The sequence below is a fragment of the Thamnophis elegans genome, chromosome 5 (genome assembly GCF_009769535.1).
Source record: "Thamnophis elegans isolate rThaEle1 chromosome 5, rThaEle1.pri, whole genome shotgun sequence".
In the NCBI taxonomy this organism is placed as follows: domain Eukaryota; kingdom Metazoa; phylum Chordata; class Lepidosauria; order Squamata; family Colubridae; genus Thamnophis; species Thamnophis elegans.
Genome location: NC_045545.1, coordinates 20,440,348 through 20,456,002, shown reverse-complemented (window position 1 = coordinate 20,456,002; position 15,655 = coordinate 20,440,348). Strand labels below are relative to the sequence as shown.

The following is a 15,655-nucleotide window of genomic DNA, read 5'->3' as shown; positions in this document are numbered from 1 at the left end:
GGGGCATGTGTCTAGGGAATTTGAGGGGTTTACTCCAACTGCTTGTGCCCATTCCACTAAGTCAGGTAAGAGTGGCTGGGAGTCGGAACTGTCATCCAGGGGAGACCAGAAACCATGCTTTCTCCAACAAACCCTACAAATATGGCTGTTTTCCTGAGGATGGTGGAACAATTGAGCTCAATTCTTGCACTGTGTCTTCAGCAGCCACTTTGTGTTTTGGTTGGCCTTGGCATTTTTTAATATTGGTATTTTTCAATTATTTTTAAAAAAATCTTTGTTAGCTGCCCAGAATTGCAGTCTGATGATTGGTGGCCACATTTTAAAAAAATAATACACACCTATGAATAAAATTGTACGTCACGGGGTCTTCGCGACTTTCCTCTACAACTCAGCGGCTGACTCAAAAAGCACCGAAGAGGAAAAGAGAAGCCGGGGTGGGGTGGGGTTTGTCGGGCGTGAAATTGCTCCCGGGCCCAAAGCCCTGTTCGTCCATTGGCTGCCGCCTGCTTGGCCCACCTGCCGGGCGACGGCTTAAGCGGGAAGTGCGGCTCGAGCTCGGGGCCCGAACGGGCAGAGTTCAGCCAAGTGGGAAAGAGGAGCCGCGCCGCCGCTACCAGCTAGCGCACAGGTGCTTCTGGCCGCTAATTTGCGGTCGGCGGGCTGGGAAGATGCCTCTGGGGCTGAGGGGAAAGAAGAAAGGCAAGTCCAGGGAGACCTCCACCTTGGTGGACGGCGAGGCTCCCCCGGCTCGAGGGCGAGGCGACGACGAGGTCGGGGTCGGCGCCCGTGCCGGAGCGGTGGGCGCCGCAGCCTCGCGCGGTCCCGTCCGGTTGGTCTTCCACACGCAGCTGGCGCACGGCAGCCCCACCGGGCGCGTGGAAGGCTTTAGCAGCGTGAAGGAGCTTTACGCTAAAATCGCTGAGGCGTTCCGCATTGCCCCGGCCGAGGTATGTGGCCGCTAGTGGGGTGAGGTGGGGGGTTCCCTTCTCGCTTCACCCTCGGGGTTCACCCAGGTCGTTCCCCTTCTTTTCTATTGTTTGACCGTCACTCAGGGATCAGTCAAATTTCAATGTTCCTGTTCGAAATAACGCAACGATCTACTTTTCAGCAGATGCGGATTATAGTCTTTGGGGTTTCCAGTAATTTTGTGCCCTTTATTTTGATTAACTGACTGACCTCACTCACTCACTCACTCACTCAAAGTCAAGTTTGCCTCAAATTGAGTTTAATTCCTGGTAATTTACTAACATCGCCATATAGATTTCTGTCTGTCATATATGTATATAGTTTTAATCTATTAGGTTTTTTTTAATCCCACCTTTCTTAATACAACATCTAGCGCTGAAGCTTTAGTGGGAGTGGAGAACTGAGTTTTTATGCTTAGTTAGCTCAGAAGCCAAATGCGTCACTTTGGGCCAGTATCAAGAAGGTATTGGTAAACCATTTCCAAAAATGTTACCAAGCAAACTACATGGACCTCTCCCGTAGTTGTCTGGGCTTAAGGTTGATTTGAAGGCATGCATATGGATACAGACACAGACAAACAACTGATACATTGAACAGAAATACTGAAACCTAGTTATGATGCCTAAGCAGAAAATCTAGAGAATATTGTAATCTCAAAACTTCAACAAATTCAAGTAGGTTATTAAACACATCACAATTATCAAATGAGAAGGTAATTATCAAATAAAGTACTTCTCTCTCTCATATAAACTGCATAAACAACTTCTTTTCCCAATCTTTCTTCTATCTATCCTACCTTGTCTCAAATTAAGTAATATATTAATTCAACCACTCCATGCATCTGATAAAGTGAGCTGTAGTTCACAAAAATTCAACTTTCAGTAAAGTGTATTAGTTGGAAAAGTGCTATGACATTCCTTTTGTTTTTTTGTAGTGTTTCCAGGGATTAACTCAAATAGTAATAAATGCTCTGATAAATTTGTGTTCTATTATGGTAGTATTGAATCTGTTGCTTTTGATGAGTTGATTCATCCCGCCTAAAGCTTTAATGTTGCTTGTAGCATTGTAATCGAAAAATACTCAACTGTATTATTCAACTATCTGGTTGAGTGATTTGCATTTTATTCTACAAAACTGTTTTCTGTAATGATTGCAAAACTTAAGACACAAAATTGCTTCTTGATTTATTCAAATTGCTACAATAGTTCTATATTTGTGGCTCAGAGCACTGTAAAAGAAGCAATTCTTAACACATGTAATTATATTCCTAGCTACAAGTATCATTTTACTCTAGGCATTCAATTTACAATAGTATCTTATTTATTATCATGAGGAACAATAAAGCTTTGAAAGAGAGAAGTTTCTTTGTTGATAAAAAAAAGTTCAAAAGGTGTTTCACACAAGGCAGAGTTTGGAACATGGCATTGTTGTACTTACGGTTTTGTGCACAAAATGAAAAAGCCCCTTTAATGTTCTTAATAAACTAGAGTAAAGAGGATCAATAAGTTGATGCCTAATTAATATTTTTATGAGGTTTAGATAAAACATTTTTTGGGGGAAAAAAAACCCAGGCTTTGTTGTTCAAGCATTTATTTGTGACAGATGAGAGAGATGAAGATATAAATGTTTGGGTTGCACTATTGGGGATATTCAAAACATTTGTTTTGAGCAGAAATCTTCCCCATCCCCCTAGAGATTGGCCAAAAATTTTGCACTTGCTCAAACGTTATTTATTTTGGAGCACAAGACTGTGCTAAATGTTTACAAACATGCAAACATTAACATTAGCAGTTCAGCTTGACTGATAGGAAACTTTACTCCTTAAGCCAGGGGTGTCAAACTCGATTTCATTGAAGGACCCATCAGTGTTGTGTTTGACCTTGGGGGGATGGTGGGGGCATAGCCATCTCGGCATCACTTGTGTTGTGGCAACTGTGATGGCCAAGTGCTAAAATAGGACTTCCCTCAGACCCTCTCTCCCTCTCATTATTTCTTTGCTTGCTTGCTTCCTTCCTTCCCTCCCTCCCACCCTCCCTCTTTATTGTCCTTTCTTCTTCCTTCCCCTCTTTCTTTATTTTTCCTTGCTTGCTCTCTTCCCTTCTTTTTCTTTGTCTTTCTCTTTCTCCTCTCCTGTTTCTTCTTGGATGCTCAAAAGCAAAAAAGGGAACATTTCTCCTTTTGTTTTGCTTTGCTTTTAGTTTGTTTTGCTAGCCCTCTGCTAGCAAAAATGGAGATGGCAAAAGGCTGCAGATGGCCACTGTGGTTGAAAATGGAGCCTAGGAGGGCTGCACATGGCCCTTCAGAATTCTGTTTTCACTGGCAGAGGCACCATGGGACGGTCCTTTCAGTGGTGGGTTTCCATTTTTTTTACTACCGGTTCATTTGTGCATGCACACAGGCTTGTGTGCATGATGCTTCTGTGCATGTGCAGAAGTGTCCAGGTAGGTGGGCGGAGCCTCCCGCTGCCGCTACTACCGGTTCGCCTCTGGGTCCTTTGCTGTTTTCAGGGTGGCCTGTGGGCCAGATCTAAGCACCTCGCTGGACGGATCCAGTCCACAGGCCTTGAGTGTGACACCCCTGCCTTAAGCAAATCAAGGCAAGAAACTTTATGATAGCATTAATTATTACATATTGGAAATTGTGATGAATAGGTTTGGTTTTTGGATCGGCATAGTGGCTACCAATGTTTGTAAAGCTTAACATAATTTGCAGACACAGAAAACCAGAATTTTCTTGAAGTGATTTGTAACAATGGTAGATTTTACCTTGATTGGGCCCTTCCGTGTTTATGAATCTTCTAGAGAATGTTAATACACAGTTAATCACTGGCTTTGTTGGCTGACCTAGAGATGGCTAGAGGCTCTGCAGAAATGTTTTAAAATTCTTTCTGTTTGTTTCTGTTTGCTTCTACATGCCAAATTGATTACTGTTTAATTTCTATTATTCCCCCCCTACAAAAAAAAAAGACAAAAAAGAATTAAGTGGCACACTACAAAGAAAATGATGACCAATGCAAAGATCACTAAATTTGTCATTGAGTTATCCACTGCTGGTTAATTGCTTAAATACAAAGAGCAATAGACTCAGTTAATTGTGTTAGGTGAAAGGGACACCGAGGCTCACAGTTCTTACTAGTGGCAGAAGCAAGACAAATGGAAATAGCTGGATGGTAAACATAGACTTTTGATTATAACAGATATAGTTGAGACAATTACCGGTAAGTGTATGTCACATGTAATACATGTATGATGGCAGTATGTTTTTTTCAATCATATAGAAAGAGAAAAGGGCTCTGAATTTCAGCAAAACAGACACATGACATTACTGAACATTAACATTATGAGATTAACCTGCTGATCAAAACAAATAAAATAAAGAAGAGGAAGTTATGAAAGTTCCACTATATGCCTTGTGTATATATTTCCTTTATAATATTTAATATAGTTTCCTGAATCAGATTGGATAGTTCCATGTTTGGATCTGTTCAGCTACAATTTCATATCTTGGATAATTGTCATCTCGATGTTATCAGTAAAACAAAAACAAGCCTCTTCTGTTTTTATGTACAAATAGTACAGTTCTCATTTAAAATAGTTATTCTTAACGAAGCAAGTGCCCCTTCATCAGAATCCTGAATTAAGCAAATAAATCCATTTACTTTATTCACCATCTTGTTTTGTGAATGCTGAAACATATCATGCCAAGGTCTAATTCCAACTTTTCAAAGTAAATGATGTGAAGAAAAGTTAAAGCTACATTTATAGTATTAAATATGTTAGTGCAAATGACAATTGTTACATAAATGTAAGACATATTAGGGACTTAGTGGCTCAAGGGCTAAGATGCTAAGTTTGTCGATCAGAAAGGTTGGCAGTTTGGTGGTTCGAATCCCTAGTGCCGCATAACGGGGTGAGTTCCTCTTGTCCCAGCTTTTGCCAACTTAGCAGTTCGAAAGCATGTAAAAATGCAAGTAGAAAGCTAACAGCGTTCCGTGTACCTTTGGCATTTAGTCATGCTGGCCACATGACCACGGCGATGACTCCGGACAATGCTGGCTGTTCGGCTTTGAAATGGAGATGAACACCACCCCCTAGAGTCGGGAACAACTAGCACATGTGCGAGGGGAACCTTTACCCTACTATTTTCCACTATACACATTTGAGAATTTAGACTTATCAGAGTGATTAGGCTGGCTCCATATATTATCACCATATAGATTTGCTTGGTTTTGGAATATTGTAATGTGCGAGATCAACTGTGACTTAATGAACAAATTGTTGCTTAGAACAGTATATGAACCAGATTGCTCTCACTGATGACACAAATACAGGATTCATATTTTAATGTAATGTTCTTATTTTTTATTGGAAATAAATGATATGAATGACTTATGCAGTCACCTGTTTTAATTAAAATGATCCTATTGGAGGCTCAGGTTGATTTATGTATGATTTATTTGATTTATATATGATTTCATCATGACACTTTTATAACTTTACTTCTTTTTTGAAATAAGCTACATGCAACTTTTGTTACTAAGGCAAAGTACAAATAACTCTGGTTTAATTCTTTACTACTATAAATGAGGATTCTTGTATATCCTTCAGGGATCACTGCATTTACTAACATGTTACTGATTCTTTATAAAAGTAAGAGGGGGTGTATTGTGGAGAACAATCTGTCTAGTTACTCAGTTCCATTAGTTAATTAAACAGTGTTGCTTTCATTCCCTTAATACACCTGTCTTTCCTCTTCTCCTTTCTCACTACACCTTCTTGCTTCTTCAACCTCCAGTAATTATTTTTCTGTGTTTGATATGTGGTAGTCTTGAATTTACCACAAACAACTGATGCATGTGCATTTTATTCTGTGACTTATTCAATTAGCAATTCACTTCTGGGTTGTTATTTTCAAATTACAAGTGGAAAGGTTTTATGTTATTTATATTTCACTCAATAAAGACTAAGCTAAGACTCTATTTTGCATCACCAGAATCACTTAGGTACTTACACTAAATGAAATAAAATAAATAAAATTTGAGATGTGATTTATATTGCAACAATATAAGGGAAAATATAAATTGAATTAATTAGTCATTTTAAACAGTTCAGATATAAAACTGTCTTTTCAAGTTAGGAAGGGAGACGTAAATCTTCTAGATGCAGTACTTCAATTACTGGATATTGTGAGCCTAGTGTAAATGATTTGTCAATGGACTAAACATTTTGTGAATGGGATAATCTATTTTAGGCTTTTGAACTTCCAGTAAAATTAAGACTGCTCTCTATAAATATTTGCAGTATATATCACATACTTCTATTTCAAAGAAATAGAAAGATACAAAGATACAATAAGATATAAAGTTTCTTATTCAAATATCTTCACTTTGTATGTTCTTATTATACTATAAAATAGTTTGCATTGAAATCTTAAAAACAACACTGACATTTTGAGACTGACATATTACTAAAAGCTATGCTTTATCTTACCTATGCATTGTCCAACAAACTACAAGAATTGAGTTCGTACAAAGACAAAGCAAAACCCATAGAAATCACACTGAACCACACTTGTCTGAAATGGTATAGAATTTCTTGCTTGAGCTGGGAGTTGGACTAAGACCTCCAAGGTTCCTTCCAATTCTGTATTTCTGTTATTTTCTGACACTATAATTCAATACAATTGGTATGACCTGGATTTGGCATGTAAGCAATACATGCTAGGTGAAAGCTTGTCAGCCTTTATTCAACCACCAAATCCCCACAATCCAGCAATTCCTGGTCTGCTCCCCAAAGTCTCTGCCCATAGGGTACACCTACGTCCAAGACCAAGGCTCAAACCCATGTGCCTGCACACACTCTGTGCAATTTCATGGCAGTGGAAGTCCACCGACGTCGAGGCAAAGGTTGAGGCCTCAGTCAACAACAGCAAGGATACTGGAACAAAGTTCTCTTAGGAGCTGTGTAGAGTGTTGCCACGAAATACAATACTTATTCCCAACAAAAGCCCTTTCCCACAGCATCTTCTTAAATGTTACTCTACAGGTGATCCTCGTCTAGAGGGGTGAGGCACCCTCCTCCTGAGTAGTCAGATCGCCCTGTGCTGATTCTGCCTCTGTATTCTCTGCACCCAGGGATCTGGTGGGAGAAGCATTTGCTTGTCTCCAGAACTCCGCCGCTTCTCTGCTCTGCTACCTGCCCTTTCCATCTTCTCCCCCCTTTCTAGGTCAGCCTTGCTCTCTTTCTCCCTGCCTACTCTTCCAAGGCCCAAGGGGTCCAAAACTGATTCATCCTCACCCCCAAGTCATTCCTCAGGGGCCATAGGGACTGTGCCAACCCCCTCCGTTGGCCCCCGTGACCCGTCAAAACCGCGTTCCACAAAAGCGCGGTCGATGAAATCGCGTATGTGACATCATCACAACGCGACTAAAAAGATCGAAAAATTGAAATAAAAATTAAATTACAGCAAGCCGATTCACATAAAGGTAAGCGTTAGGTTAAGGGTTAGGGTTAGGGTTAGGTTAAGGGTTAGGGTTAGGTTTAGACCGTTAGCGTTACGTTTAGCGTTAGGTTAAGGGTTAGCGTTAGGTTTTTCCTTAGGTTAAGGGTTAGGTTTAGGGTTAGGTTTAGGGTTAGGTTTAGGGTTAGGTTTAGGGTTAGGTTTAGGGTTAGGTTTAGGGTTAGGTTTAGGGTTAGGTTTAGGGTTAGGTTTGGGGGGGTTACGGTAAGGTTTTCACTTTATTTTATAGGAGGGAGATGGGGGACCCCCTACAGGGTAAGGCTGAGGAGTATGTTCAGTTCTTGGCGGACAAAGTTGCTCGGTTTCGATCGGACCTGGACTCCACTCTTGCAGATCCAGCCGAGACACAAGGGAATGATTTGGCAGACCATCTCTGGGTTGAGTTTCAGGATGTTGCCTCCGGGGATGTGGACAAGGCTATGCGAGCTGTGAGCGCCTCCACCTGTATACTGGACCCGTGTCCCTCCTGGCTGGTTGCCAACAGCAGTGAGGTGACACGAGGCTGGATCCAGGCGGTTGTTACCGCCTCTCTTCGGGAGGGGCACTTCCCCACCGTGCTTAAAGCGGCGGTGGTGAGGCCCCTCCTGAAGAAACCGTCTTTGGATCCAGCAGTTCTTAATAACTACCGTCCAGTCTCCAACCTCCCCTTTGTGGGGAAGGTTGTTGAGAAGGTGGTGGCCTTCCAGCTTCAGCGTACCTTGGAGGAAGCTAACTATCTTGACCCCTTCCAGTCTGGCTTCAGGCCCGGTTACAGCATAGAAACCGCTTTGGTCGCATTGACCGATGATCTCTGGAGAGCCAGAGATGGAGGCCATGCGTCCATCCTGGTTCTCCTTGACCTCTCAGCGGCTTTCGATACCATCGACCATGGTATCCTTCTGCGACGACTGCGGGAGGTGGGGGTGGGCGGCACTGTTCTGCAGTGGTTCTCCTCCTACCTCTCGGACAGGTCACAGTCGGTGTTGGTGGGGGGGGAGAGATCGTCCCCGAGGCACCTAACTTATGGGGTGCCGCAGGGCTCGGTCTTATCCCCCCTGCTATTCAACATATACATGAAACCGCTGGGCGAGATCATTCGGAGGCACGGGATTAAATACCACCAATACGCGGACGATACACAGTTGTATCTGTCCGCCCTGTGCCAACTCAATGAAGCGGTGGACGTGATGAACCGGGGCCTCGAGGCTGTTAAAGACTGGATGAGAGCTAACAAACTGGTACTCAACCTGGAAAAGACCGAGTGGCTGTTGTGTTTTCCTCCCAATAATTTGGCTAATGTTCCATCAATCAGGCTGGGGGGGCAAAATTTATACCCCTCAGACAGGGTCCGCAACTTGGGAGTCCTCCTGGACCCACAGCTGAGTTTCGACCATCATTTGTCAGCTGTGACCAGGGGGGCATTTGCCCAGGTTCGCCTGGTGCGCCAGTTGCGGCCCTACCTGAACCGGGAGGCCCTCACAACAGTCACTCGAGCCCTTGTGATCTCCAGGCTGGAATACTGCAATGTGCTCTACATGGGGCTGCCCTTGAAGAGCATCCGGCGACTTCAGCTAGTCCAGAATGCGGCCGCGCGAGTGATCGTGGGCGCACCGCGGTTCGCCCACATAACACCGATCCTCCGTGAGCTGCGCTGGCTACCTGTTGATCGTCGGGTGCACTTCAAGGTCCTACTTACCACCTATAAAGCGCTCCATGGTTGTGGATCTGACTATTTGAGAGACCGCCTTCTGCCAATTACCTCCCTGCGTCCCATCAGATCGCACAGGGTAGGCCTCCTCCGAATTCCATCCGCCAGTCAGTGCCGACTGGCGACTACACGGAGGAGAGCCTTCTCAGTTGCAGCTCCGACGCTATGGAACAATCTCCCCGTGGAGATCCGTACCCTCACCACCGTCCAGGCCTTCCGCACGGCCCTCAAGATCTGGCTATCCCGTCAGGCCTGGGGATAGGACTTTACTCTCTTCCCGCCCGAATGCTGAGTGAATGTTGTGCTTTTATGGTTAATTTTTTTTACTCACGTTTTTCTTTTATGTCTTGTCTTGCACTCCCTTCCCTCATTATTGTAAGCCGCCCTGAGTCCCCTCAGGGAAAAGGGCGGCCTATAAGTGTTCAATAAACTATAAACTATAAACTATTTTTACATTTTTCGATCTTTTTCGTCGCACTGTGATGACGTCACATACGCGCTTTCGTCGACCACGATTTTGTCATCCGCGGTTTTGTGGTGGAACCGTTGGCCCCAGTTCCATCTCCTCAGACCAGAGCCATGACACCAGTGTAGCAGCCAGCTAGGCTGAGAATGTACTGATCACTCTGTTTTAAAACATTGATTGAATGCTTGACTCTCAGAACAATTTGTACTTAAATTACCTGGTATGAGTGTGAAGAAAAATATTTTGCTTATTTACCACTATTGTCTTGTATAAAAATGGAACTCGGCAGGAAAATTATATAACCACTAATCAAAGTTCTTGTTTGACTGAAACTCTTCCAAGAGAGAAGTATATAAAATTGGCTCGTGCGGAGGCTGAAGTCAGTTTACGTTGCTCGGTTGCAGTTTTAAATAGAGCTACATCGTCTCAGATTTCTAAATATCACATTTCTGTTCTATTGCTGGTTTTATCTAGTCATAAGGGTAGAACTAGTTAGAAGATGATTACTTACACTATCATGTTGACAAAGACAACATTCAGAGAAAGTTTTTTTCTCCTTTAAAAAAAAGGGCATCAGAAATATAATGATTTTAATAAAGATTGTAGAGCTTAGCAACACTAACATTTGAGAAACTTTGAAACTGTATACCGTATCCTTCCCATTTGTTTCTCAGTGTAGTATTTGATGCTTCACCCTATCTTTCAGAGTCACGGTTCAAAAATATTTACAAGTTAGCATATTGGATATATCTGATATGTACTGTATGTATGATATGCAAGTTACAGGAGAACCTTGCTTTTTTTCCTCTGCAAAACAAGTGAAAAAGAAAAGTTGTGACCTTTCATTTGGGATGATACCTGAAATATTTAAACATTTTGTATTTAAACATAGAATGTAAAGGGTTTTTTTTATTTTTAAATGGGGCATAGTAATCATAAGTGGACACTATCTCAATTGCCTTTCAAAATATTTTCACAAAATAATATGCAAAAGATAGCATTTTAGAAACAAAATATTTCAATTAACATGAATAAGTCAAGCACCTTTCAAATGAAAATTCCTTTGGAAGTTTTGATTTTTAAAACAGTATATTTTAACCATTTCCCCCCTTACTTTTAGTTCATCTATGTTATGATGAATTTGAAATTTATTATTTAAAGCTATTTAGCCAGTACTACATTCTGTGATCTGTATTACAAAATCCTAAAGCAATGTAAAATAAAATAGTAAAAATAGTGTTTTTTTCAAAAAATGGACACTGTTTTAATGCTACAATATTATTATGTTTTTAAATTTACATTCCCTAATATTCTTAAAGGACCCACACTGAAATTTTCTAGCAAGAATTTTAAGTCAATTTATTACATGTTCAGTTGAAAGGGAAACTTGCATGACAGTAAATAAATACCGAAAGAACTTTTGCTAAAATACTAATGATTACAACTTGATCAAATCTTGTTTGTGTTGTTCTCTCTTGTTTCTGACTCCATAAAGGGACCCTAATTGGATATCTAGTTTATTCTCTTTATCTAGCAGCTGGACTTAGATATTCTGTTTCTTTCAAATCATTTATTTCATTTGAAATCTTGGACAACTTATTTCTTATAAAGGTTAGGATATTACTGTGTAGTTTTGCCCGTACCTTTGGCTCAGAACAATAAACATAAGAGAAAGTGTATAAAGTATTTTATAAGGAAGGAATGCAAGAACCTCTGAATAAACAGTCTCCCTACAAGTCTCCCTTTATTTCTTTCTCAATAAATATAAATATTAACACACTGAATGAACAATTACTCAGCACTGGGAGAGGAAAAGGGATGAGAAAGCAACTCAGCATAATCCCACTTTGAATTGGTTTGTCAAATGAAGGGGCAAAAGGGGCAGAGGAATAGTCTAGCAGACCTTCAAGATTCTATTATTATACCCTAGAGCAGGGGTCCCTAACTCCTGGTCCATGGACCGGAACCAGTCCGTGGCATGCAGGCAACTGGTTCGCGCAAACAAGCAAAGCTCCATCTGGGGGTTGTAGGCAGCATACAAAATCATGGCCCCTCTGGTTCGTGGCAAAACCTTTCTCTACAAAAATGGTCCTTGGTGCCCAAAGGTTTAAGGGCTTCTGCCTTAGAGCAATAAAAGTCCTTTTGTGGTCTTTCTCATGACATGCTGGATATTTACCCAGCATACTAATCTATAAACTATGTTTTATGAATAATCCGTTCACAGACCCATGCTCCTATTACTTGCTCCAGCTCCTGGCCACCTAGCAGTTTGAAAGCCTGCGAATGTGAGTAGATAAGTAGGTACCACTTCAGTGGAAAGATAATAACATTCTATCAATTATAGTCATTGGTGTATAGCAGTGGTAGTCAACCTAGTCCCTACCGCCCACTTGTGGGCGTTCTAGCTTTCATGGTTGGCGGTAAGGGTTTTGTCCGATACTGAAGCACTTTCCTTTTTCTAATTTAACTGACTTGCCTACTTTATAAATCACCATTATTGTGGAACTGGTGGGCGGTTAGAAAATTTTACTACTAACAGAGATACAAAAGTGGGCGGTAGGTATAAAAAGGTTGACTACCCCTGGTGTATAGTGATGCTGGCCACATGACAATGGAAATGGACAACACTGACTCCCTTGGCTAAGAAATGGAGATGACTACTGCCCCCTAGAGTTGGTCATGACTGGACAGGGAAAACCTTTACCTTTACTTTTAATAAGGTGATTATTTAGTTTAGTTTTATTATTATTTATAGGCCGCCCTTTTCCCTGAGGGGACTCAGGGCGGCTTACAAAATATAGGGAGGGGGAATTATCATTGTTAAAAAGGTTAACTATCTTATACATATATCCTTTGCTTTGATTTTTTTAAAAATGTGCTAAATGTATACTTTGCTTGTCATTCAATACATTCCTCCTAATTTCCCCAGCTAAAATAGGCTGAGCTAGAAGGCGTGACTAGGAGTTTTCAAGCTCAAGATTATAGCAATAGCAATAGCAGTTAGACTTATATACCGCTTCATAGGGCTTTCAGCCCTCTCTAAGCGGTTTACATAGTCAGCATATTGCCCCCACAGTCTGGGTCCTCATTTTACCCACCTCGGAAGGATGGAAGGCTGAGTCAACCTTGAGCCGGTGAGATTTGAACCGCCGAACTGCAGCTAGCAGTCAGCTGAAGGGGCCTGCAGTACTGCACTCTAACCACTGCGCCACCTCGGCTCTTGATCAAGATTATGCTTGATCTGTGATCTGTTGGTCAATTGGGTAGCCATATATACCTATTTAATAGAAATTTCTCTGGTTCTGCTCCAGCACTTTAAAGACTACACCATTCAAACTATCTAAATATGTATATGTATATAAATATAGGGATACATTTATTCTTTAAGCAACTGATGAACTATCGTTCACCATATCTTATGCCATAACTAAAAACTATAAGACTCTTGGGTTTGCTATAACTATAGAGTTTTTGTTTTTCAATATACTTTGGAAATTTGAAAATAAATTTGGGGAGCTCCCATCTTCTCAGAAATTATCTACTCAGTAATATTCCTTAATGTGTATTTTATAGTCTAGTAAATTTAAACACATAAGTGTTAAACTAAGAAAAATGAAGGGGAAAGTAGCAATTAGTATATATAATGCCACTGATTTGGGAGTTTATGGCAACAAATGAATTCATTTTTTACTGTCTATGGCAGTTAAGGAGAGATAATGCAGTCTTATCAAAATCCAAGGTATGTAGGATATGCACAATGAAGGTTATAATTTATACAGTAGAACTTTGCATTGGCAGGCAGATGGCCTTTTCCTTTGAACTATGTACACACCTTGATTCATATTGAAATAAATGTACAGTATGTCGCTCATTTTGAAAGGATATAGCTTTTTAAATAAGCAACTGAACACTTTATGATTCACTGCAGGAAGTACAAAGTTTATTGCAGATCAAAAGCCCTAGTTGAAGGATAACTTTGGGTGAAATACCTTGTTCTTAAACGTAACAAATTGAAGTTTTGGAGTGAAATATGATGATGTTAAATTAAATGCATTTTTATTCCATTCCTTTTTAATTACAAAAAATAAATGCAATTATGAAGCCACTACTTACAACATTTTCATTAACTATAGTATATAGTAACACCTGTGAACTAAAAAGTGTCTTAAGTACTGATACTATGTAGCCTATAAAAAGTTGGAGTTAATGATCAGAAATTAGGTAGAACTTTGGATTTATTATTACCATTTTAAACAATATTGCCATTTTAGCATGGCATTCCATGCCTCCTTTTGAAGTTCAAGAAAAAAATGTCTTTCCTTTGTGTCAAAGCTATTTTCTTTGATGTGCAAAAAGTCCCTTTTAGGGCCTGCTGATCACACATTAGAGCTGTATTCTGAATTCCTTGAGTGTTGCAGGTGTCAAAGCAACAAATCTGTGAGAGAAAGGAGGAGATGTGTCATATTTTAATAGTGTTTTATCTTTTTTGATTTCTAATAAATATCTTTTACTGTTTAATTTGTTGCTTTCTGGCATCTCTCTCTCTCTCTCTCTCTCTCTCTCTCTCCCCCCCCCCCTCTCTCTCTCTCTCACACACACACACACACACACACACACACACACACACACACACACACACAGAATGTATCTATGATTTGTTTCTGCCCCCTACATAAAAACTTGGCACTGCCTTTTGTATACTTGAAGTACTTGTAGTTGATATTGTTGGGAAGTATGGTGAAAAAGCTACTTTGCAACAGTATTGTATATTTTTCAAATTTAGGGACTTAGTTGTTTCCAGTTCCATGTTAACTTGGGTGCCTGAGTTTGATGGGCAACTATTTGAGTGTTGATCTAAGACTGCAGCATGGCACCCTTTATCGATCATATCAGATGAACATGACTGATATGGCAAAGAGTGGCTTCATCCCTACTTCTTCAAAGAAGGTGGACAACTAAACAGTCAGGAGATAAACACTAGCAGGTAGCCCCTGGGAGGGAACACAAAACAGGGACAGAGGAAGAATGTACTCCTGGAGATTCCATTGGAGTTCACTCTCCAGTTGTGGGCCAGAGAAATCTAGGTCCAGTAGAGAAATGGTTATACTATGTACAGGGAAGTGGACAAGCTATACTGGGTTTCTTTCATTAGAAGAAAGCAGCCAAAGTGACACTTCTTTGACTTATGACTACTGGGGGCAGTCCAAGTGCAAAATGAGCAGAATCATTTCCTGTTAGATAAACTTTGGATCCTGTGGGCTGAGTGACATGTCACCCAGATGATAGTTTTTAAAAAATAATGCTCTCCATCCAGGGATGGGTTCCAGCAGGCACTACTGCCAGTTAGCTCGTGTGCACACGCTGCACGTGCACACTTGATGCACACTGCATGTGCATGTGCAGTGCAATAAAAATTGTTCTGCACATGCACAGAAGCAAAAAATAAGATGGTGGCACCTACAATGCCGCCCGGAGAACTAGTTTGGAGGTGTGGCAGGCCTGGGTTGCTGCCTGCTCTGTTGTGAGCCTGGAGCCAATAACGGAGGTGAGGTGGTAGAACGCAGTAACTCTTTATTTAACAATAGAATAACAACTGACAAGAAAAACTGGTGAAACCCTGTCTGACAGCTATTTATATGGTAGTTGTCAGACGGGTAGCCAATCAGATGGCTGTGATTTTCCCACCGGCCGGCAGGCATGTCACAGCCAATGGGGGCGGCTTCTGCAAGTCTCTGATGTCACCCAGTTGTATCTCCGAGGACTTAACAGAACCCACCACTGCCTCCATCACTCCCCTTGATGTGCTACCCCTGTCCTTCTGAAGAGATAAAGATTACCTGATTCCTGTCTCGTGTCCACCAAGGCTGGGCCAAGAGGAGGAGAGTGGAAGTGAAGACCCATGATCATGTGGCCACTCTGCCCTGTAGATCCTTCACACTATAGCAAAAGAACATTTATCCTCTCTGAGAGTTCAGATCAGATATTTGAGAGGGAGCATATGGTCATTATTTTGAGAA

The 15,655-nt window shown here is 41.2% G+C and overlaps 1 protein-coding gene across 1 annotated transcript in view; it reads left to right on the top strand.

The window, feature by feature from the left end:
* Positions 1-581: 581 nt before the first annotated feature.
* Positions 582-15,655, top strand: part of GIPC2 (GIPC PDZ domain containing family member 2) — a 33,348-nt gene continuing 18,274 nt past the window's right edge. The window contains exon 1 of the mRNA XM_032219107.1: positions 582-947. Coding sequence (XP_032074998.1) covers positions 669-947 — 279 coding nt within the window. The 5' untranslated portion in view covers positions 582-668. The remainder of the gene's footprint in view (positions 948-15,655) is intronic.